The sequence below is a fragment of the Anolis carolinensis genome, unplaced genomic scaffold (genome assembly GCF_035594765.1).
Source record: "Anolis carolinensis isolate JA03-04 unplaced genomic scaffold, rAnoCar3.1.pri scaffold_7, whole genome shotgun sequence".
Classification (NCBI taxonomy): Eukaryota; Metazoa; Chordata; class Lepidosauria; order Squamata; family Dactyloidae; genus Anolis; species Anolis carolinensis.
In genome coordinates, this window is record NW_026943818.1 from 33,439,667 (window position 1) to 33,463,488 (window position 23,822).

The following is a 23,822-nucleotide window of genomic DNA, read 5'->3' on the forward strand; positions in this document are numbered from 1 at the left end:
AGTAAAAGAGAAGAATCACGTAGCCATGGCAACCCAATGCAAGGAACCAGATTTGTTAGAGATGACGCTACAGAGTGTGAACATAGAGATAGTAAAAGTGTAGACTCCCGTCGCCATGGCAACCCAATGCAAGGAAACGGAATTGTTAGATGACGCTACATGGTGTGAACATAGAGATAGGAAAGGGTTGAATTTCGTCGCCACAGAGCCCGGCGTCTGTTAGTGACGTCACGACGCAAACTAATCGCGCCGCCACGTGACACGACTTCCTTTTACCTCCGAAGCGTGATGGCGGCGGCCGGCTTCCGTGCGTTGGGCCTGGCGCCGTGGCTGGCGGAGCAAGCCGAGCAGCTGGGCCTCAAGCGGCCTACTCCGGTCCAAGAGGCCTGCATCCCGCCCGCGCTCCAAGGTAAGAAAGAAGGCCTCGATTGACTAGGCCAAGCCACGCCCCCAGGCGCTTCAAGCCACGCCCCTTGCGAGCACGCTGGTAGGAGTTTCAAGCCACGCCCCCAGAATAAGCCACGCCCCTCGGTTGCCCTACTCCACATTGGGGCATTAAAGCCACGCCCATTGTGAAGCCACGCCCCCTTTGCATCCTATTAAACCCCATTGGGAGACTCTTGAAGCCACGCCCTCTTCGTCCCTTTAATCCGTATTGAGAGGCCCTTCAAGCCACGCCCACACGAAGCCACGCCCCTCTGCGTTCCATTAATCTCCATTGGGAATTCTTCAAGCCACGCCCTCATAGAGAACGATTTCACTCAGCCAAGCCACGCCCACAGGCATCTCAAGCCACGCCTCATTTCTGCAGCGAGGCGCTTCTAGCCACGCCCACCACAGAAAAAACCATCGCCCCGCCCACTTGGCGTCTCTTTAACCTCCATTGGAAGGCTCTTCCAAGCCACGCCCCGCTCCAGCCAAGCCACGCCTACTCAGTTTCAATTTAATCAATTGGAAGGCTTTTAAAGCCACGCCCCCACCTGAAGCCACGCCTCTCAGTGTCCCTTTTAATCCCCATTGGGAGGCTCTTCAAGCCACGCCCCCACCCGAAGCCACGCCTCTCAAGTGTCCCTTTTAAATCCCTATTGGGAGGCTCTTCAAGCCACGCCCCCATCTGAAACCACGCCTCTCAGTGTGCCTTTTAATCCCCATTGGCTTTTCAAACCACGCCCCCACATGAAGCCACGCCCCCAGGAAGGGTTTCTGAGCCTGGGCAGAGTGTTTTCTCCACCTTGTTCTCAAGAAACCCCATTCTGCACTTAAATCCAATCACAGGGGGCTTCCTTTGTGCTGATCTTGCCTCTGAGCCTGTGCAGAGTTCTTTGTTTTCCTTCCAGGCCGCGACTGCATGGGCTGCGCCAAGACCGGGAGCGGGAAGACGGCCGCCTTTGTGCTCCCGGTTCTGCAGCGGCTCTCGGAAGACCCGTACGGCATCTTCTGCCTCGTCCTGACCCCCACAAGGTCTGTTATCAATATTAGCATGGCTGGACGGCCATCTGTCGGGAGGGCTTTGACGGTGCATTCCTTTATGGCTATGGGATGTTGGATTGCATATCCCTTGTAAAGGTCTCTTCCATCTCTAAGATTATATTATTATTATTATTATTGAGAATATTATTATTGGATGGCCATCTGTCGGGAGGGCTTTGACGGTGCATTCCTTTATGGCTATGGGATGTTGGATTGCATATCCCTTGTAAAGGTCTCTTCCATCTCTAAGATTATATTATTATTATTATTATTGAGAATATTATTATTGGATGGCCATCTGTCGGGAGGGCTTTGATGGTGCATTCCTTTATGGCTATGGGATGTTGGATTGCATATCCCTTGTAAAGGTCTCTTCCATCTCTAAGATTATATTATTATTATTATTATTGAGAATATTATTATTGGATGGCCATCTGTCGGGAGGGCTTTGACGGTGCATTCCTTTATGGCTATGGGATGTTGGATTGCATATCCCTTGTAAAGGTCTCTTCCATCTCTAAGATTATATTATTATTATTATTATTGAGAATATTATTATTGGATGGCCATCTGTCGGGAGGGCTTTGGCGGTGCATTCCTTTATGGCTATGGGATGTTGGATTGCATATCCCTTGTAAAGGTCTCTTCCATCTCTAAGATTATATTATTATTATTATTATTGAGAATATTATTATTGGATGGCCATCTGTCGGGAGGGCTTTGACGGTGCATTCCTTTATGGCTATGGGATGTTGGATTGCATATCCCTTGTAAAGGTCTCTTCCATCTCTAAGATTATATTATTATTATTATTATTATTGAGAATATTATTATTGGATGGCCATCTGTCGGGAGGGCTTTGGCGGTGCATTCCTTTATGGCTATGGGATGTTGGATTGCATATCCCTTGTAAAGGTCTCTTCCATCTCTAAGATTATATTATTATTATTATTATTGAGAATATTATTATTGGATGGCCATCTGTCGGGAGGGCTTTGATGGTGCATTCCTTTATGGCTATGGGATGTTGGATTGCATATCCCTTGTAAAGGTCTCTTCCATCTCTAAGATTATATTATTATTATTATTATTGAGAATATTATTATTGGATGGCCATCTGTCGGGAGGGCTTTGACGGTGCATTCCTTTATGGCTATGGGATGTTGGATTGCATATCCCTTGTAAAGGTCTCTTCCATCTCTAAGATTATATTATTATTATTATTATTGAGAATATTATTATTGGATGGCCATCTGTCGGGAGGGCTTTGACGGTGCATTCCTTTATGGCTATGGGATGTTGGATTGCATATCCCTTGTAAAGGTCTCTTCCATCTCTAAGATTATATTATTATTATTATTATTGAGAATATTATTATTGGATGGCCATCTGTCGGGAGGGCTTTGATGGTGCATTCCTTTATGGCTATGGGATGTTGGATTGCATATCCCTTGTAAAGGTCTCTTCCATCTCTAAGATTATATTATTATTATTATTATTGAGAATATTATTATTGGATGGCCATCTGTCGGGAGGGCTTTGACGGTGCATTCCTTTATGGCTATGGGATGTTGGATTGCATATCCCTTGTAAAGGTCTCTTCCATCTCTAAGATTATATTATTATTATTATTATTGAGAATATTATTATTGGATGGCCATCTGTCGGGAGGGCTTTGGCGGTGCATTCCTTTATGGCTATGGGATGTTGGATTGCATATCCCTTGTAAAGGTCTCTTCCATCTCTAAGATTATATTATTATTATTATTATTGAGAATATTATTATTGGATGGCCATCTGTCGGGAGGGCTTTGACGGTGCATTCCTTTATGGCTATGGGATGTTGGATTGCATATCCCTTGTAAAGGTCTCTTCCATCTCTAAGATTATATTATTATTATTATTATTGAGAATATTATTATTGGATGGCCATCTGTCGGGAGGGCTTTGGCGGTGCATTCCTTTATGGCTATGGGATGTTGGATTGCATATCCCTTGTAAAGGTCTCTTCCATCTCTAAGATTATATTATTATTATTATTATTGAGAATATTATTATTGGATGGCCATCTGTCGGGAGGGCTTTGACGGTGCATTCCTTTATGGCTATGGGATGTTGGATTGCATATCCCTTGTAAAGGTCTCTTCCATCTCTAAGATTATATTATTATTATTATTATTGAGAATATTATTATTGGATGGCCATCTGTCGGGAGGGCTTTGACGGTGCATTCCTTTATGGCTATGGGATGTTGGATTGCATATCCCTTGTAAAGGTCTCTTCCATCTCTAAGATTATATTATTATTATTATTATTGAGAATATTATTATTGGATGGCCATCTGTCGGGAGGGCTTTGATGGTGCATTCCTTTATGGCTATGGGATGTTGGATTGCATATCCCTTGTAAAGGTCTCTTCCATCTCTAAGATTATATTATTATTATTATTATTGAGAATATTATTATTGGATGGCCATCTGTCGGGAGGGCTTTGACGGTGCATTCCTTTATGGCTATGGGATGTTGGATTGCATATCCCTTGTAAAGGTCTCTTCCATCTCTAAGATTATATTATTATTATTATTATTGAGAATATTATTATTGGATGGCCATCTGTCGGGAGGGCTTTGACGGTGCATTCCTTTATGGCTATGGGATGTTGGATTGCATATCCCTTGTAAAGGTCTCTTCCATCTCTAAGATTATATTATTATTATTATTATTGAGAATATTATTATTGGATGGCCATCTGTCGGGAGGGCTTTGACGGTGCATTCCTTTATGGCTATGGGATGTTGGATTGCATATCCCTTGTAAAGGTCTCTTCCATCTCTAAGATTATATTATTATTATTATTATTGAGAATATTATTATTGGATGGCCATCTGTCGGGAGGGCTTTGATGGTGCATTCCTTTATGGCTATGGGATGTTGGATTGCATATCCCTTGTAAAGGTCTCTTCCATCTCTAAGATTATATTATTATTATTATTATTGAGAATATTATTATTGGATGGCCATCTGTCGGGAGGGCTTTGACGGTGCATTCCTTTATGGCTATGGGATGTTGGATTGCATATCCCTTGTAAAGGTCTCTTCCATCTCTAAGATTATATTATTATTATTATTATTGAGAATATTATTATTGGATGGCCATCTGTCGGGAGGGCTTTGGCGGTGCATTCCTTTATGGCTATGGGATGTTGGATTGCATATCCCTTGTAAAGGTCTCTTCCATCTCTAAGATTATATTATTATTATTATTATTGAGAATATTATTATTGGATGGCCATCTGTCGGGAGGGCTTTGACGGTGCATTCCTTTATGGCTATGGGATGTTGGATTGCATATCCCTTGTAAAGGTCTCTTCCATCTCTAAGATTATATTATTATTATTATTATTATTGAGAATATTATTATTGGATGGCCATCTGTCGGGAGGGCTTTGGCGGTGCATTCCTTTATGGCTATGGGATGTTGGATTGCATATCCCTTGTAAAGGTCTCTTCCATCTCTAAGATTATATTATTATTATTATTATTGAGAATATTATTATTGGATGGCCATCTGTCGGGAGGGCTTTGATGGTGCATTCCTTTATGGCTATGGGATGTTGGATTGCATATCCCTTGTAAAGGTCTCTTCCATCTCTAAGATTATATTATTATTATTATTATTGAGAATATTATTATTGGATGGCCATCTGTCGGGAGGGCTTTGGCGGTGCATTCCTTTATGGCTATGGGATGTTGGATTGCATATCCCTTGTAAAGGTCTCTTCCATCTCTAAGATTATATTATTATTATTATTATTGAGAATATTATTATTGGATGGCCATCTGTCGGGAGGGCTTTGGCGGTGCATTCCTTTATGGCTATGGGATGTTGGATTGCATATCCCTTGTAAAGGTCTCTTCCATCTCTAAGATTATATTATTATTATTATTATTGAGAATATTATTATTGGATGGCCATCTGTCGGGAGGGCTTTGACGGTGCATTCCTTTATGGCTATGGGATGTTGGATTGCATATCCCTTGTAAAGGTCTCTTCCATCTCTAAGATTATATTATTATTATTATTATTGAGAATATTATTATTGGATGGCCATCTGTCGGGAGGGCTTTGATGGTGCATTCCTTTATGGCTATGGGATGTTGGATTGCATATCCCTTGTAAAGGTCTCTTCCATCTCTAAGATTATATTATTATTATTATTATTGAGAATATTATTATTGGATGGCCATCTGTCGGGAGGGCTTTGGCGGTGCATTCCTTTATGGCTATGGGATGTTGGATTGCATATCCCTTGTAAAGGTCTCTTCCATCTCTAAGATTATATTATTATTATTATTATTGAGAATATTATTATTGGATGGCCATCTGTCGGGAGGGCTTTGACGGTGCATTCCTTTATGGCTATGGGATGTTGGATTGCATATCCCTTGTAAAGGTCTCTTCCATCTCTAAGATTATATTATTATTATTATTATTGAGAATATTATTATTGGATGGCCATCTGTCGGGAGGGCTTTGGCGGTGCATTCCTTTATGGCTATGGGATGTTGGATTGCATATCCCTTGTAAAGGTCTCTTCCATCTCTAAGATTATATTATTATTATTATTATTGAGAATATTATTATTGGATGGCCATCTGTCGGGAGGGCTTTGACGGTGCATTCCTTTATGGCTATGGGATGTTGGATTGCATATCCCTTGTAAAGGTCTCTTCCATCTCTAAGATTATATTATTATTATTATTGAGAATATTATTATTGGATGGCCATCTGTCGGGAGGGCTTTGATGGTGTTTTCCTTTATGGCAGAAGGGGTTTGGGCTGGATGGCCCTCTCAAGGATTATATTATTATTATTAGTAGTAGTAGTATTAGCATTGATATATTTTAATATTAATATATTATTATTATTATTATTATTATTATTATTATTATTATTATTGGATGGTCGTCTGTCAGGAGGGTTTTGATGGTGTCTTCCTTTATGGCAGAAGGGGGTTGGACTGGATGGCCCTCTCAAGGATTATATTATTATGATTATTGAGCATATATTATTATCATCATTATTATTGGACTGGATGGACCTCTCAATTATATTATTATTATTATTATTATTATTATTGAGCATATATTATTATTGTTATTATTATTGGACTGGATGGACCTCTCAAGGATTATATTATTATTATTATTATTATTATTATTGAGCATATATTATTATCATTATTATTATTGGACTGGATGGCCCTCTCAAGGATTATATTATTATTATTATTATTATTGAGCATATATTATTATCATTATTATTATTGGACTGGATAGCCCTCTCAAGGATATTATTATTATGATAATTGAGCATATATTATTATCATTATTATTATTGGACTGGATAGCCCTCTCAAGGATATTATTATTATGATTATTGAGCATATATTATTATCATTATTATTATTGGACTGGATAGCCCTCTCAAGGATACTATTATTATGATTATTGAGCATATATTATTATCATTATTATTATTGGACTGGATAGCCCTCTCAAGGATATTATTAGTATGATTATTGAGCATATATTATTATCATTATTATTATTGGACTGGATGGCCCTCTCAAGGATTATATTATTATTATTATTATTATTGAGCATATATTATTATTATTATTATTATTGGACTGGATGGCCCTCTCAAGGATTATATTATTATTATTATTATTGAGCATATATTATTATCATTATTATTATTGGACTGGATGGACCTCTCAAGGATTATATTATTATTATTATTATTATTATTGAGCATATATTATTATCATTATTATTATTGGACTGGATGGACCTCTCAAGGATTATATTATTATTATTATTATTGAGCATATATTATTATCATTATTATTATTGGACTGGATGGACCTCTCAAGGATTATATTATTATTATTATTATTATTATTGAGCATATATTATTATCATTATTATTATTGGACTGGATGGACCTCTCAAGGATTATATTATTAATATTATTACTATTATTGAGCATATAATGTTATTATTATTATTATATTGGATGGCCATCTGTCGGGAGGGTTTTGATGGTGTCAATGTATTATTATTTGTTCTGAACAGGGAGCTGGCCTACCAGATCGCCGAGCAGTTCCGCGTCCTCGGGAAGCCTCTGGGCCTGAAGGACTGCATCGTGGTGGGCGGCATGGGTACGTTGTCTCTGTGGCTGAGAGCGTGTGCCACGGACACGTTGACATGTTGACGTGACGCTTCCCTCTCCGTGTCCCCACAGACATGGTCTCCCAGGCGTTGGCGCTCTCCCGCCAGCCCCACGTGGTCGTGGCCACCCCGGGCCGCCTGGCCGACCACCTCCGCAGCTCCAGCCCCTGCAGCCTGCGACGCATCAAGGTCTTGGTAAGGCCGGGGTTGGACTGGATGGCCCTTGGGGGTCCCTCCCGCACCAGGATCCCTTCTGATCCTTCTTCCGTTTGGGTCTCAGGTGCTGGACGAGGCGGACCGGCTGCTGGAGGTGGGCTGCACGGACTTCACGCGGGACCTGGAGACAATTGTGTCGGTGCTCCCGCCCACACGGCAGACCCTGCTCTTCAGCGCCACCCTCACCACCACCCTCACCCGCCTGCAGCACATCGCCCTCCACCGGCCCTTCTTCTGGGAGGCCCCCTCCCCGTGAGTCCCCCTTCATCCCCCCCCATCTACCCATCAGATGTTACTAATATATTATTATACATCATAACACATATTATTATGTGTCATGGAACCAAGTCCCAGGGCTGAATTTCCAAGCCCTGGACTTGGAGTCATAACATAAATAATCCTGGAAGCACCTGGCAGAAGAAGATAGAAGAGCCTGGGAACTCGGGGTTGAAAGTATAAACAATTATAATTGGTAGAGTGTGTGGGAATAGTAGAAATGTGATACAAGGGGTGGGGTTTGATGATGATATTTGCGTGTGGTGTTACGTTGCATCAGAGGTGATAAAAATGATTGTATGTAAACATTAGGTCATTCTCGACTTTTTCCAAAGTCATGTATTCTTCAATAAAGATTGGATTTGAGAGCAGCAATCTTTGATCTGCGTTCAGACTGGTCCTTTGAAGTGAGCCTGACAATTATGTATTACTAAAATGCATAATAATAATGTATATTTATATGATTAGCTATCCACCTTTTACTCTATATGCATGCATCATGTTAAAATATAATTATAATATATATTTAATATATTAATTTTATATTAATTATTAGTATATATTAATTATAGTACTATTTCATAATACAGTAGAGTCTCACTTATCCAACATAAACGGGCCGGCAGAACGTTGGATAAGTGAATATGTTGGATAATAAGGAGAGATTAAGGAAAAGCCTATTAAACATCAAATTAGGTTATGATTTTACAAATTAAGCACCAAAACATCATGTTATACAACAAATTTGACAGAAAAAGTTGTTCAATACGCAGTAATGCTATGTAGTAATTACTGTATTGACGAATTTAGCACCAAAATATCACGATATATTGAAGACATTGACTACAAAAATGCGTTGGATAATCCAGAACATTGGATAAGTGAGTGTTGGGTAAGTGAGACTCTACTGTATAATAATATCTGATAGGTAGATGGACAGAAAATGATACATATAATTTTATATTATATTATTATATTAAATATATTATATTAAATATAATATATAAAGTTATATGTATAATTTTCTATCCATCTACCTATCAGATATTACTAATATATTATTATACATCATAACACCTATTATTATGTATTACTAAAATGCATAATAATAATGTATATTTATATGATTAGCTATCCACCTTTTACTCTATATGCATGCATCATGTTAAAATATAATTATAATATATATTTAATATATTAATTTTATATTAATTATTAGTATATATTAATTATAGTACTATTTCATAATATAATAATATCTGATAGGTAGATGGACAGAAAATGATACATATAATTTTATATTATATTTAATATAACATATTGAATACACTATATTAAATATAATATTAATATAGGATAAAATTATATGTATCATTTTCTATCTACAGTATATAGCCAAATATCTACCTATCAGATATTATTATTATAATACATAATACATATTATTATGTATTATTATAATATATAATAACAATAATGTATATTGATATGATTAGCTATTCATTTTTTACTCCATGTACATGCATCCTGTTAAAATATATATACTGTAATGATAAACATATATTATATTAAATACTAGCTGTGCCCGGCCACGCGTTGCTGTGGCAAAGTGGTGGTGGTATTGGTTGAAAATTGTTGTGTAATTTTTATTTGACGTGATTTGCATTTTTTATTAATTTTATTGTAAGTTATATTTTTATTTATTATATTTTATTATTTTCTTGTATTATTTTTAGTTATTTTCTGTTATTATAGTATTTTATTGTATTATTTTTTAGTGTTTATTATTATTTTTTTATTGGGTTGCTAGGAGACCAAGTTGGAGGAGCTTAGCCTTCTAACTGGCAGTAATTGGATAAAAGCAATTATTCTTCTCTCTCTAATTAGGACTTTATTTTTCTTTTTGTTGTATCAACCTAGAGGCGTGGATGATGGGTTGTGTTGTCAAATTTCGAGGTTGGGGGGCCTGTAGTTTTGTTGTTTTGTGGGTTGCCGCGACGCCATCACTCTTTTATATATATAGATAATACATATTATTATAATACATAATAACAATAATGTATATTGATATTTGCTATGCATCTTTTACTCCATGTATATGCGTCCTGTTAAAATATATATAATAATAATAATATATTGTATTATTTAATATAGTATAGTCAATATAATATAAAATTTATGTATATATAATTTTCTATCCATATATCTGAATATCTATCAGCTATGCATATTTAATGTCTATGCCTATCACTATTATTATCTGATTATATTATTATTATGTAATTTTATTTATATATATATATATATATATATATATATATATATATATATATATATATAATATGCATATAAATTATATTATCTTCATAATATTATATGTATAATCTCTATTTTTCTCCCGCTTTCCGCAGAAACAAGGTGGAGGACTTACATATAAAAATTAGCTATCCATCTTTTACTCCATGCCATGCACATGCATCCCATTAAAATATATATAATCATCATTATTTATATTATGATATTATTGTTATATACTTTTCTATCTATATAGGATTTTCTATCCATTTATCTGAATATCTACCTATCAACTATGTATATTTATATATATCTCTAGATTATCCGATATTATTATTACTATTATTATTATTGTTATTATTACTATATACTTCTATCGATCTGTCTATATACTTTTCTATCCATATATCTGAATATCTACCTATCACCTATATATATATTTATATACCTATCTCTCTATATTATCCGATTATTATTATTATTATTATTATTATTATTATTATTATTATATACTTATCTAATTTTATATCCATATATCTGAATATCTACCTATCACCTATATATATATTTATATACCTATCTCTCTATATTATCCGATTATTATTATTATTATTATTATTATTATTATATACTTATTTAATTTTATATCCATATATCTGAATATCTACCTATCACCTATATATATATTTATATACCTATCTCTCTATATTATCCGATTATTATTATTATTATTATTATTATATACTTATCTAATTTTATATCCATATATCTGAATATCTACCTATCACCTATATATATATTTATATACCTATCTCTCTATATTATCCGATTATTATTATTATTATTATTATTATATACTTATCTAATTTTATATCCATATATCTGAATATCTACCTATATATTTATATACCTATCTCTCTATATTATCCGATTATTATTATTATTATTATTATTATTATTATTATATACTTATCTAATTTTATATCCATATATGTGAATATTTAGGTATCAGCTATGTATAGTTATATACCTGTCTCTCTATATTATATTATCTTATTATTATTATTATTATTATTATTATTATTATTATTATTATTATTATTATTTTCTTTATCTATATAATTTTTTGCAGGGTGCAGACAGTAGAAGAGCTGGACCAGCGCTACCTGCTGGTCCCGGAAAAAGTGAAGGACGCCTACCTGGTCCACCTGGTCCAGACCTTCCAAGACCAGCACCCGGACTGGGCCGTCATGGTCTTCACCAACACCTGCAAGTGAGTAGTGGAAGGAAAAGCACTCCCGACAGAGGGCCATTCAGCCTCCAATTATATTATCATTATCATCACTATCATTATTATTAATGGTAATAATAGTATCCTAGAGTTGGAAGAGACCCCAAGGGGCCATCCAGCCCAACCCACTTCCAGCCAGGACGGAAAAGCACCATCAAAACACTCCTGACAGATGGCCATCCAATCTCCAATTAGTATTATTATTATTATTATTATTATTATTATTATTATTATTATTAATAATAATAATAATAATAAAGAATCCTAGAGTTAGAAGAGACCCCTAGAGGACATCCTGTCCAGCCACCTTCTGCTATAAAGGAAAAGCACAATCAAAACACTCCCGACAGATGGCCATCCAATCTCCAATTATTATTATTATTATTATTAATAATAATAATAATAATAATAAAGAATCCTAGAGTTAGAAGAGACCCCTAGAGGACATCCTGTCCAGCCACCTTCTGCTATAAAGGAAAAGCACGATCAAAACACTCCCGACAGATGGCCATCCAATCTCCAATTATTATTATTATTATTATTATTATTAATAATAATAATAATAAAGAATCCTAGAGTTAGAAGAGACCCCTAGACGACTTCCAGTCCAACCCCCTTTCTGCCAGGAGGGAAAAAGCCCAATCAAAGCACTCCCAACAGATGGCCATCCAGTTTCCGATATTATTATTATTATTAATAATAATAATGATTGAATCCTAGAGTTAGAAGAGACCCCTAGAGGACATCCCGTCCAGCCACCTTCTGCTATAAAGGAAAAGCACAATCAAAGCACTCCCGACAGATGGCCACCCAGTTTCCGATTTTATTATTACTAGTAATAATAATAATAATAATAAAATCCAGCATATCTATCTTGTTTGCTGTGTCATAATAAAATAATAATAATAATGGAATCATAAAGTTAGAAGAGACCCCTAGAGGACATCCAGTCCAACCCCCTTCTGCCAGGAGGGAAAAAGCCCAATCAAAGCACTCCCAACAGATGGCCATCCAGTCTCAAATTATATTATTATTATTATTACTACTACTACTACTAATAATAATAATAATAATAATAATAGAATCCTAGAATTGGAAGAGACCCCAAAGAGCCATACAGCCCAACCCACTTCCTGCCAGGAAGGAAAAGCACCATCAAAGCACTCCCGACAGATGGCCATCCAGCCTCCAATTATACTAATACTATATTATTATTATTGTTATTATCACTTGCAGGAACTGCCAGCTCCTGAACATGATGCTGAAGAAGTTCAACTTCCCTTCTGTGGCCTTGCACTCCATGATGAAGCAGGTGAGCCAAGCCCAGAAATATATTTTATTATATTATAATATTTCCATGCTGTATGCCAGACTCTCTCATATTATATATATATATATATATATATATATATATATATATATATATATATATATAATTATTATATTATATGAGCATGGAATTACATTTCCATGCTGCATACCAGGCTCTCATATTTATATATATTATATTATTGCCAAGCGCTCTCATATTTATATATATATAATATTATATATTATATTATTACATTATATGAGCATGGAAATACTCACACTTCCCTGCTGCATGCCGGGCTCTCATATATATTTATATTATATTATATTATATTATATTATATTATATTATATTATATTATATTATATTATATGAGCATGGAAATATGAGCATTTCCATTTGGCTCTCATATTTATATATATATTATATTATATGAGCGTGGAAATTTATTTCCATGCTACATGCCAAGCTCTCTCATATTTATATTATATTATATTATATCATATTATATTATATGAGCGTGGAAATGTATTTCCATGCTACATGCCAAGCTCTCTCATATTTATATTATATTATATTATATTATATTATATTATATGAGCATGGAAATATGAGCATTTCCATTTGGCTCTCATATTTATATATATATTATATTATTATTATATTATATTATATGAGCGTGGAAATGTATTTCCATGCTACATGCCAAGCTCTCTCATATTTATATTATATTATATTATATCATATTATATTATATTATATGAGCGTGGAAATGTATTTCCATGCTACATGCCAAGCTCTCTCATATTTATATTATATTATATTATATTATATGAGCATGGAAATATGAGCATTTCCATTTGGCTCTCATATATATATATATATATTATATTATTATTATATTATATTATATGAGCGTGGAAATTTATTTCCATGCTACATGCCAAGCTCTCTCATATTTATATTATATTATATTATATCATATTATATTATATTATATGAGCGTGGAAATGTATTTCCATGCTACATGCCAAGCTCTCTCATATTTATATTATATTATATTATATTATATGAGCATGGAAATATGAGCATTTCCATTTGGCTCTCATATATATATATATATTATTATTATTATTATATTATATTATATGAGCGTGGAAATTTATTTCCATGCTACATGCCAAGCTCTCTCATATTTATATTATATTATATTATATCATATTATATTATATTATATGAGCGTGGAAATGTATTTCCATGCTACATGCCAAGCACTCTCATATTTATATTATATTATATTATATTATATTATATTATATGAGCATGGAAATATGAGCATTTTCATGCTATATGCCAAGCTCTCTTATATTTATATATATTATATTATATATTATATTATTGTATTATTATATTATATGAGCATGGAAATATGAGCATTTCCATGCTGCATGCCGGGCTCTCATATTTATATATATTATATTATATATTATATTATTGTATTTCATGAGCATGGCAATATGAGTATTTCCATGCTATATGCCAGGCTCTCTCATATTTATATATATTATATTTATATTATATTATTGTATTATTATATTATATGAGCATGGAGATATGAGCATTTCCATGCTATATGCCAGGCTCTCTCATCTATATATATAAAAGAGTAATGGCATCACGGCAGCGGACAAAACAACAAAAGTACAGGCCCCCCAACCTCGAAATTTGACAACACAACCCATCATCCACGGCACTAGGTTGATACAACAAAAAGAAAAGAAAAATAAAGTCCTAATTAGAGGGAGAGGAATAAATGTTTTTATCCAATTGCTGCCAGTTAGAAGGCTAAGCTCCACTCACTTGGTCTCCTAGCAACCCACTCAGCCCAGGGAACCCTTTACCTTAACTACCACCAATTCCTCAATACTTTATTTCCCATACCACCATATTTCGCCACAGCAACGCGTGGCCGGGCACAGCTAGTTATATTATATTATTATATGAGCATTTTCATGCTATGTGGCAGGTTCTCTCATATTTATATATATTATATATTATATTATTATATTATATGAGCATTTCCATGCTATATGCCAGGCTCTCTCATATTTATATATATTATATTATATTATATATTATAATGTTTTTATTTTCCTGGCAGAAACAACGCTTTGCTGCTCTGGCCAAGTTCAAGTCCAGCGTCTTTAAGATCCTCATTGCGACCGACGTCGCCGCCAGGTAGGTTTATTATTATATTATTATATATTATTATATGATGATGATTTTATATATTATTACAATATTATTATTATTATTATATATTATTACAATATTATTATTGTATATTATATTATTACATTATTATTATTATTATCATTATTGACACCAAGGCTTATTATATTATTATATATTATTATTATTATATGATGATGATTATATATATTATAGCTTATTACAATATTATTATTGTATATTATATTATTACATTATTATTATTATTATTATCATTATTGACATAAAGGCTTATTATATTATTATATATTATTATTATTATATGATGATGATTATATATATTATAGATTATTACAATATTATTATTGTATATTATAATATATTATTACATTATTATTATTATCATTATTGACACAAAGGCAGAGTATGACACAGCAATCGAGATATATATGCTGGATTTGGTATCACAGTCGCAAGATTATTATATTATTATTATTACATTATTATTATATATTATATATTATTACATTATTGTTATATATTATATATTACATTATTATTATATATTATATATTATTACAATATTATTAATATTATATGTTATATATTGTTACATTATTATATATATTATAATATTACATTGTTATTATTATTGACACAAAGTATGACACAACAAACGAGATATATATGCTGGATTTCGTATCATAGAATCACAAGACTATTATTATTATTATTATTATTATTATTATTATTATTATTATTATTATTATTATTTAGGGGTCTGGACATCCCCACGGTCCAAGTGGTCATCAACCACAACACGCCCGGTTTGCCCAAGATCTACATCCACCGCGTGGGACGGACGGCGAGAGCCGGTATGGACACACTGAGACGGGATCAAAGCCCTCCCGACAGATGGCCATGCAGCCTCGGCTTCAGAGAATGAGACTCAACCGGATCCCCATTAATAAGTCTAGATAATAATAATAATAATAATAATAATAATAATAATAATAATATAATCCTAGCACAATCAAAGCACCCCGACATCTCAGATTATATTGTTGTTATTATTATTATTATTATTATTATTATTATTATTATTATTTAATAATAATAATAATAATTAGTATAATTAACTCTTTGATTTCTCTCTCGAGGCCGGCACGGGATCGCCATCACGCTGGTGACCCAATACGACATCCATCTCGTCCACGCCATCGAGGAGCAAATTGGTGAGTCGGGGATGATGGGATTCTAAGGAAGGCACAATCCGATCCCTCCCAACAGATGGCCATCTGGTCTCATTGACATCAGCTTCAAGGAGAAAAAGGACTATAGAATTATAGTATCCTAGAGTTCGAAGGGATCCCTTTATAGACATTAGAAGGCACAATCCGATCCCTCCCGACAGATGGCCTTCCGGCCTCATAGACATTAGATACAATCCGATCCCTCCCGACAGATGGCCGTCCACATTAGATACAATCCGATCCCTCCCGACAGATGGCCTTCCGACCTCATAGACATTAGATACAATCCAATCCTCCCGACAGATGGCCATCCAGCCTCATAGACATCAGCTTCAAGGAGAAATAGGGCTATAGCATTATAGTATCCTAGAGTTCGAAGGAATCCCCTTTATAGACATTAGAAGGCACAATCCGATCCCTCCCGACAGATGGCCATCCAGCCTCATAGACATTAGATACAATCCGATCCCTCCCCACAGATGGCCGTCCACATTAGATACAATCCGATCCCTCCCGACAGATGGCCGTCCGGCCTCATAGACATTAGAAGACACAGTCAAATCCCTCCCGACAGATGGCCATCCAGCCTCATATTACTAATAATATTACCATATAATGATATAGTGCAATATAGTAATTTAATACTTATATTGTGCTATGCTAATAATATATTGTATGTTCATTTGATTTGTAAGAAGACCGGGATATAAATGTAGTTAATAATAATAATAATAACAGACATGGAGAGAAATGAGGCGATAGAATAATTAGAATCCTAGAGTTAAAGCTGGACGGAAAGGTCGGCGGTTCGAATCCGGGGACGGTGGGGTGAGCTCCCGCCGTCAGCCCCAGCTTCTGCCAACGTAGCAGCTCGAAAACATGCAAATATGATCAATATGATCAATAGGTACTGCAAGTAGCCGAACCTGCCGACCGAAAAGTCGGCGGTTCGAATCCGGGGTGAGCTCCTGCCGTTAGCCCCAGCTTCTGCCAACCTAGCCGTTCGAAAACATGCAAACGTGAGTAGATCAATAGGTACTGCAAGTAGCCAAATTTGCTGACCAGTTCGAATCTGGGGGATTGGGGTGAGCTCCCGCCGTTAGCCCCAGCTTCTGCCAACCTAGCCGTTCGAAAACATGCAAACGTGAGTAGATCAATAGGTACTGCAAGTAGCCGAACTTGCTGACCGGTTCGAATCCGGGGGGATTGGGGTGAGCTCCCGCCGTCAGCCCCAGCTTCTGCCAACCTAGCCGTTCGAAAACATGCAAATATTAGTAGATCAATAGGTACTGCAAGTAGCCGAACTTGCTGACCGGTTCGAATCTGGGGAGATTGGGGTGAGCTCCTGCCGTTAGCCCCAGCTTCGGACAACCTAGCAGTTAAAAAACACATGTGAGTAGATAAATAGGTACGGCTCCGTCGGGAAGGTTTTGATTGTGATTTTCCCGCATGAAGGCAGAAGGGGGTCGGACTAGATGGCCTTTGGGGTCTCTCTTCCAAATCGGGGATTGTTGTTTGGATGTTGTTTGGATGTTGCCAAACCAAGGCTCTAGTCCTCAAGGAGGCCGTTGTCTGTTATTTGCCTCAGGGACGAAGCTGCAAGAGTTCTCCGCCGAGGAAGGCGACGTCCTGCGCATCCTCACCCAAGTGAACGTGGTGCGCCGCGAGTGCGAGATCGTAAGTGCGAGCGGACGGGACACGGGCGGGTATTATCCCCGGGAAAAGTGGGGTCCGAACCCGTTTGGGTCGAGGAAAACGCTCTTAGGTTCGAACCACGTCCAACTAACTCGTGGTCCTTTCCCATCCCCAGAGACTGGAGGCGACGGATTTCGACGAGAAGAAGGAAATCAACAAGCGGAAGCAGATGATCCTGGAAGGAAAGGTATCCGAGCCGTTGCGTAAACACGTTCGGTGTTATTTAGGGCGCCGCTCGCTCGGTAACGGGATCGCTTTGACCTCGTACGGCTCACAACCACGGCGCCCGAGCTAATTATAGAGCCGAGACTGTGAACGATAAATTATGCATGTCGTCTGCGAGCAATGAGAGCCTTCTCGTAACCACAGAAAAGGCTCTAAGTGGGTAAGAAAGGATAGAGAAAAAAAATATACTTTTACCTGTCTCAGGAGTGTCAGGCGTATAATAGTAGGTATGCGAATACCTTAAAACACTTGACGGTTTGAATGCTATGTTGTGTCCAAATTTCATAGTACAGTAGAGTCTCACTTATCCAACCTAAACGGGCCGGCAGAACGTTGGATAAGCGAATATGTTGGATAATAAGGAGAGATTAAGGAGAAGCCTATTAAACATCAAATTAGGTTATGATTTTACAAATTAAACACCAAAACATCATGTTAGACAACAAATTTGACAGAAAAAGTAGTTCAATACGCAGGAATGTTATGTTGTAATTAATGTATTTACGAATTTAGCACCAAAATATCACGATATATTGAACACATTGACTGCAAAAATGCGTTGGATAATCCAGAACGCTGGATAAGTGAGTGTTGGATAAGTGAGACTCTACTGTAGTTTGGGAGATATGAATGCTACGTTTTGTCCAAACTTTGAAACAATCGGTGGAGTCGTTTGGGAGATACTTTGTTGTTGTTATTATTATTATTATTATTTTATTATGACACAGCAAACAAGATAGACATGCTGGATTTCGTATCACAAAACCACAAGTCGAACACTTCCCAAGTGTCTAGGACTGTGTGATGTATTATTATTATTATTATTATTATTATTATTATTATTTTATGACACAGCAAACAAGATAGACATGCTGGATTTCATATCACAAAATCACAAGTCGAACATTTTCCAAGTGTCTAGGGCAGGGGTCCCCAAACTTTTTAAACAAGGGGCCAGTTCACGAGCCTTCGGACCATTGGAGGGCTGGACTATAGTTGGCCACTGAGCAATAAATAATAATAATAATAATAATTAATAAATAAGAGGGTTGGAAGAGACCCTTTGGGCCATTGAGTCCAACCCCCCTTTGCCTTTGTGCACCATAAGCACAAGCAAAGCATCCCTGACAGACGGCCCCCAGCCTCAATCTTAATAATAATAATAATAATAATAATAATAATAATAATAATAATAATAATAATGATGATAATAATAATAAGGGTTGTAAGAGAAGAAGAGACCCCTTGAGTCATTTAGCCCAACCCCCTTCTGCCCTTGTGCCGTGGGGCCGGATAAATGGCTTCGATGGGCCGCATCCGGCCCCCGGGCCTTAGTTTGGGGACCCCTGGTCTAGGGTGATGTATTATTATTATTATTATTATTATTATTATTATTATTATATTATTATTATTATTATGACACAGCAAACAAGATAGATATGCTGGATTTCATATCACAAAACCACAAGTCGAACACTTCCCAAGTGTCTAGGACTGTGTGATGTATTTTCGGATGATGCGTGCAGATCCCAGTAGGGTGGCCTTTTGCAGTTTTAATATTAATTATTATTAATAAATAATTAATTATATTATAATTATAGTATGTATTTATATAAATTATAATATAATATAGTACATTTCTTGGGGGCTCCACGTAAAACTTTTGCTTCGAAAAATTGTTATATTATTTATTAGTTTGCCCGGCCACATGTTGCTGTGGTGACATGGAAAATAAAGTAATGAGAAGCAGCCAGGCTTTGAAGCTGCAAGGCTATTCATTTCTGTTTATTTGTTTAGGTTTTTTTGAGTGGAGGTCGTACCTTGGATGTGTTGGTGTATTGTGGCCAAATTTGGTGGCATTTGCTCCAGTGGTTTTTTGGTTAACTTGGTACTACAAACTAACAGTACATTTTTATATAGAGAAATTATAAGTTGTTGTTGTTGTTGTTATTATTAAAAATGTGAGAACCTCTGCTTTAGAGGTCTTCTTATTCGCCTCCTTCTCGAACGGTCTTTGCCCGAATTATAAGATCGGAGAGCAAAGGAGGGAATGCCCCGGGGCCGGATGGATCGGACTTACGGATGCTTTTCCCTTTCTCTCCGACAGGATCCGGACCTCGAGGAGAAGCGGAAGGCCGAGTTGGCCAAGATCCGGAAGAAGAACGGCGAGTTCCGCCTCAAAGTCCAGCAGACCTTGCACGACCGGCAGAGGCTACGGCTGCAGAGGAAACGACAAAAGCGCGAGCGGCGGGAGCGGCGGAAAGAAGCGGCCGGAATCAAGAAAACAGACGCGGCAGAAGGGAGCGGTGGGATCTGAACCGTACTTTAGTGCAGAGTTGGGAGGGAGAAACTATTGTGGAGCCATCTCCCTGTTCCCGCTGTTCTTCCTGGCATTTCCTCCCCATCTTCATGTTTAACTTGGGGACTCTCCGCCGTCACTTCCGACTCCCAAAGGCCATCTAGTCCAATCCTACACAATGCTATTGTTCTTTCATGTCCTTGCAAACTATCGTAGAGTCCTCTCCCTGTTCTTCCTCTCCATCTTCATGTTTAACTTGGGGACTCTCCGCCGTCACTTCCGACTCCCAAAGGCCATCTAGTCCAATCCTACACAACGCTATTGTTCTTTCATGTCCTTTCAAACTATCGTAGAGTCCTCTCCCTGTTCTCGCTTCACTTCTGTTCTTCCTCCCCATCTTTATGTTTAACTTCGGGACTCTCCGCTGAAGACACAACACTATTGTTCTTTATGTCCTTTCAAACTATCGTAGATTCCTCTCCCTGTTCTTCCTCCCCGTCTTCATGTTTAACTTCGGGACTCTCCGCCGAAGCTGTCGCTTCCGACTCCCAAAGGCCATCTAGTCCAATCCTTCACAACACCATTGTTCTTTCAGTCCTTGCAAACTATCATAGAGTCCTCTCCCTGTTCCCACTCCACTTCTGTTCTTCCTCCCCATCTTTATGTTTAACTTCGGGACTCTCCGCCGTCGATTCCGACCCCCAATGTCCATCTAGTCCAATTCTACACAACGCCATTGTTCTTTCATGTCTTTTCAAACTATCATAGAGTCCTCTCTCTGTTCCCGCTCCACTTCTGTTCTTCCTCCCCATCTTCATGTTTAACTTCGGGACTCTCCGCCGTCGCTTCCGACTCCCAAAGGCCATCTAGTCCAATCCTACACAACGCTATTGTTCTTTCATGTCCTTTCAAACTATCATAGAGTCCTCTCTCTGTTCCTACTCCATCTCTGTTCTTCCTCCCCATCTTTATGTTTAACTTCGGGACTCTCCGCCGTCGCTTCCGACTCCCAATGTCCATCTAGTCCAATTCTACACAACGCCATTGTTCTTTCGTGTCTTTTCAAACTATCATAGAGTCCTCTCTCTGTTCCCGCTCCACTTCTGTTCTTCCTCCCCATCTTCATGTTTAACTTCGGGACTCTCCGCCGTCGCTTCCGACTCCCAAAGGCCATCTAGTCCAATCCTACACAACGCTATTGTTCTTTCATGTCCTTTCAAACTATTGTAGAGTCCTCTCCCTGTTCTTCCTCCCCATCTTCATGTTTAACTTCGGGACTCTCCGCCGAAGCCATCGCTTCCAATTCCCAAAGGCCATCTAGTCCAATTCTACACAACGCCATCCTTCTTTCATGTCTTTTCAAACTATCATAGAGTCTCTGTTCCCTCTCCACTTCTGTTCTTCCTCCCCATCTTTAGGTTTAACTTTGGGATTCTCCGCCGTCACTTCCGACTCCCAAAGGCCATCTAGTCCAATCCTACACAACGCTATTGTTCTTTCATGTCCTTTCAAACTATCATAAAGTCATCTCCCTGTTCCCACTCCACTTCTGTTCATCTTTATGTTTAACTTCGGGACTCTCCGCCATAGCTTCCGACTCCCAAAGGCCATCTAGTCCAATCCTACACAACGCTATTGTTCTTTCATGTCCTTGCAAACTATCATAGAGTCCGCTCCTTGATCCTGCTCCACCTCTGGCATTTCCTCCTCATCTTCATGTTTAACTTGGGGACTCGCCGTCGCTTCCTTCCTTGAAGTTTCAAGCTCGGACGCATCAAGGCGGGACGCATTTCCATCAAAGGGGAATGGGATGTGCCTTCAATTACATTCAGGGAAATTAAGAAATAAATATTTTACATTTTGGAGTCTTGTTGTGGCTCTTATTTCACACACATAAAACGAACACGCTTTCAGATACCGGAGGCAGAATTCTCTCTTGGCGATTATTATTACCTGTCTCAGGGGCGACCCCCTTATCCACAGGGATGGTTCTATATGGGTAAGAAAGGATAGAGAAAAAGCATAGTTTTACCCGTCTCAGGTTCGACAGGTGTATAATAGTAGGTATGTGAATACCTTGAAACACTCGACGGTTCGAATGCTACGTTGTGTCCAAACTTCGAAGGACCTATTGTATAGATATGTTATGACAACGACAACATAGAGCCACGAAGGAACCACATTAGCGGGTGGTTGAGATACGAAATGGGGCACGAGTAATAATAATTGGATTGCTGTGAAATTTGGTGAAATTTGAACTGGCGAGTGTTTTAAGGTACTCACATATCTACTATTACACACCTGTCGCACCTGAGACAGGTAAAACCATGCTTGTTTTCCGGCCATGTTCCAGAAGCATTCTCTCCTGACGTTTCGCCCACATCTGTGGCAGGCATCCTCAGAGGTTGTGAGGTCTTACAGCAACCCAAGGATTCAGGCCACGAAAGCCTTCGACAATAATAATAAGTTGTTGTTGGATCGACATCTCGGCCAACCCAACAAGGTGATCGTCCCATTTTTTCTCTTATATGACACGGAATCGAAATGTCGCCCTAAATATTAAAATTAGGAGGTCTCCTGGGAAATATGAGTTTGGAAAATAGGCCAAGAGATTTTTTAAAATTATTTTTGGCAACGTCCTAAAAATGCAGAGAAACGCCCGCGAGGACTGGAAACAAGTGGGATGTCTTGGTTTCCTTGCGACCGAAACAGGTGGACGGGATATAGAAACCTACACGCCGAGACGAGTCGCAGAGCGGGATGTCGTTCTCACTTTGCATTGCGACATCCTGCATTGTGTATCTCCCAAACTACTACAAAATTTGGACACAACGTAGCATTCGAACCGGCCAGCGTTTTAAGGTATTCACATGCCTACTATTATAAACCTGTCGCTCCTGAGACAGGTAAAACTATGCTTTTTCTTCTATTCTTTCTTACCCGTTTAACTATACTGGGCCATAACAATGCTTGATAACAACAACAACAACAACAAGTATCTCCCAAACAACACTGAGTGTT

At 37.3% G+C, this 23,822-nt stretch overlaps 1 protein-coding gene across 2 annotated transcripts; it reads left to right on the forward strand.

The window, feature by feature from the left end:
• The first annotated feature begins 252 nt into the window (after positions 1-252).
• On the forward strand, positions 253-22,666 carry ddx49 (DEAD-box helicase 49). 2 transcript variants are annotated; one of them, XM_062959546.1, is made up of 13 exons: positions 253-409; positions 1,338-1,461; positions 7,612-7,697; positions 7,781-7,902; positions 7,988-8,175; positions 11,627-11,767; positions 13,022-13,097; positions 15,259-15,335; positions 16,107-16,204; positions 16,490-16,564; positions 18,171-18,259; positions 18,393-18,464; positions 20,610-22,666. In XM_062959546.1, the coding sequence occupies exons 1-13, from the start codon at positions 289-291 to the stop codon at positions 20,817-20,819; spliced, it is 1,479 nt and encodes a 492-aa protein (XP_062815616.1). In that variant the 5' UTR covers positions 253-288; the 3' UTR covers positions 20,820-22,666. The 2 variants fall into 2 exon arrangements, with proteins under 2 accessions (XP_062815616.1, XP_062815617.1); XM_062959547.1 differs by having other exon boundaries at positions 11,627-11,761; positions 13,016-13,097.
• The last annotated feature ends 1,156 nt before the right edge of the window (positions 22,667-23,822 follow it).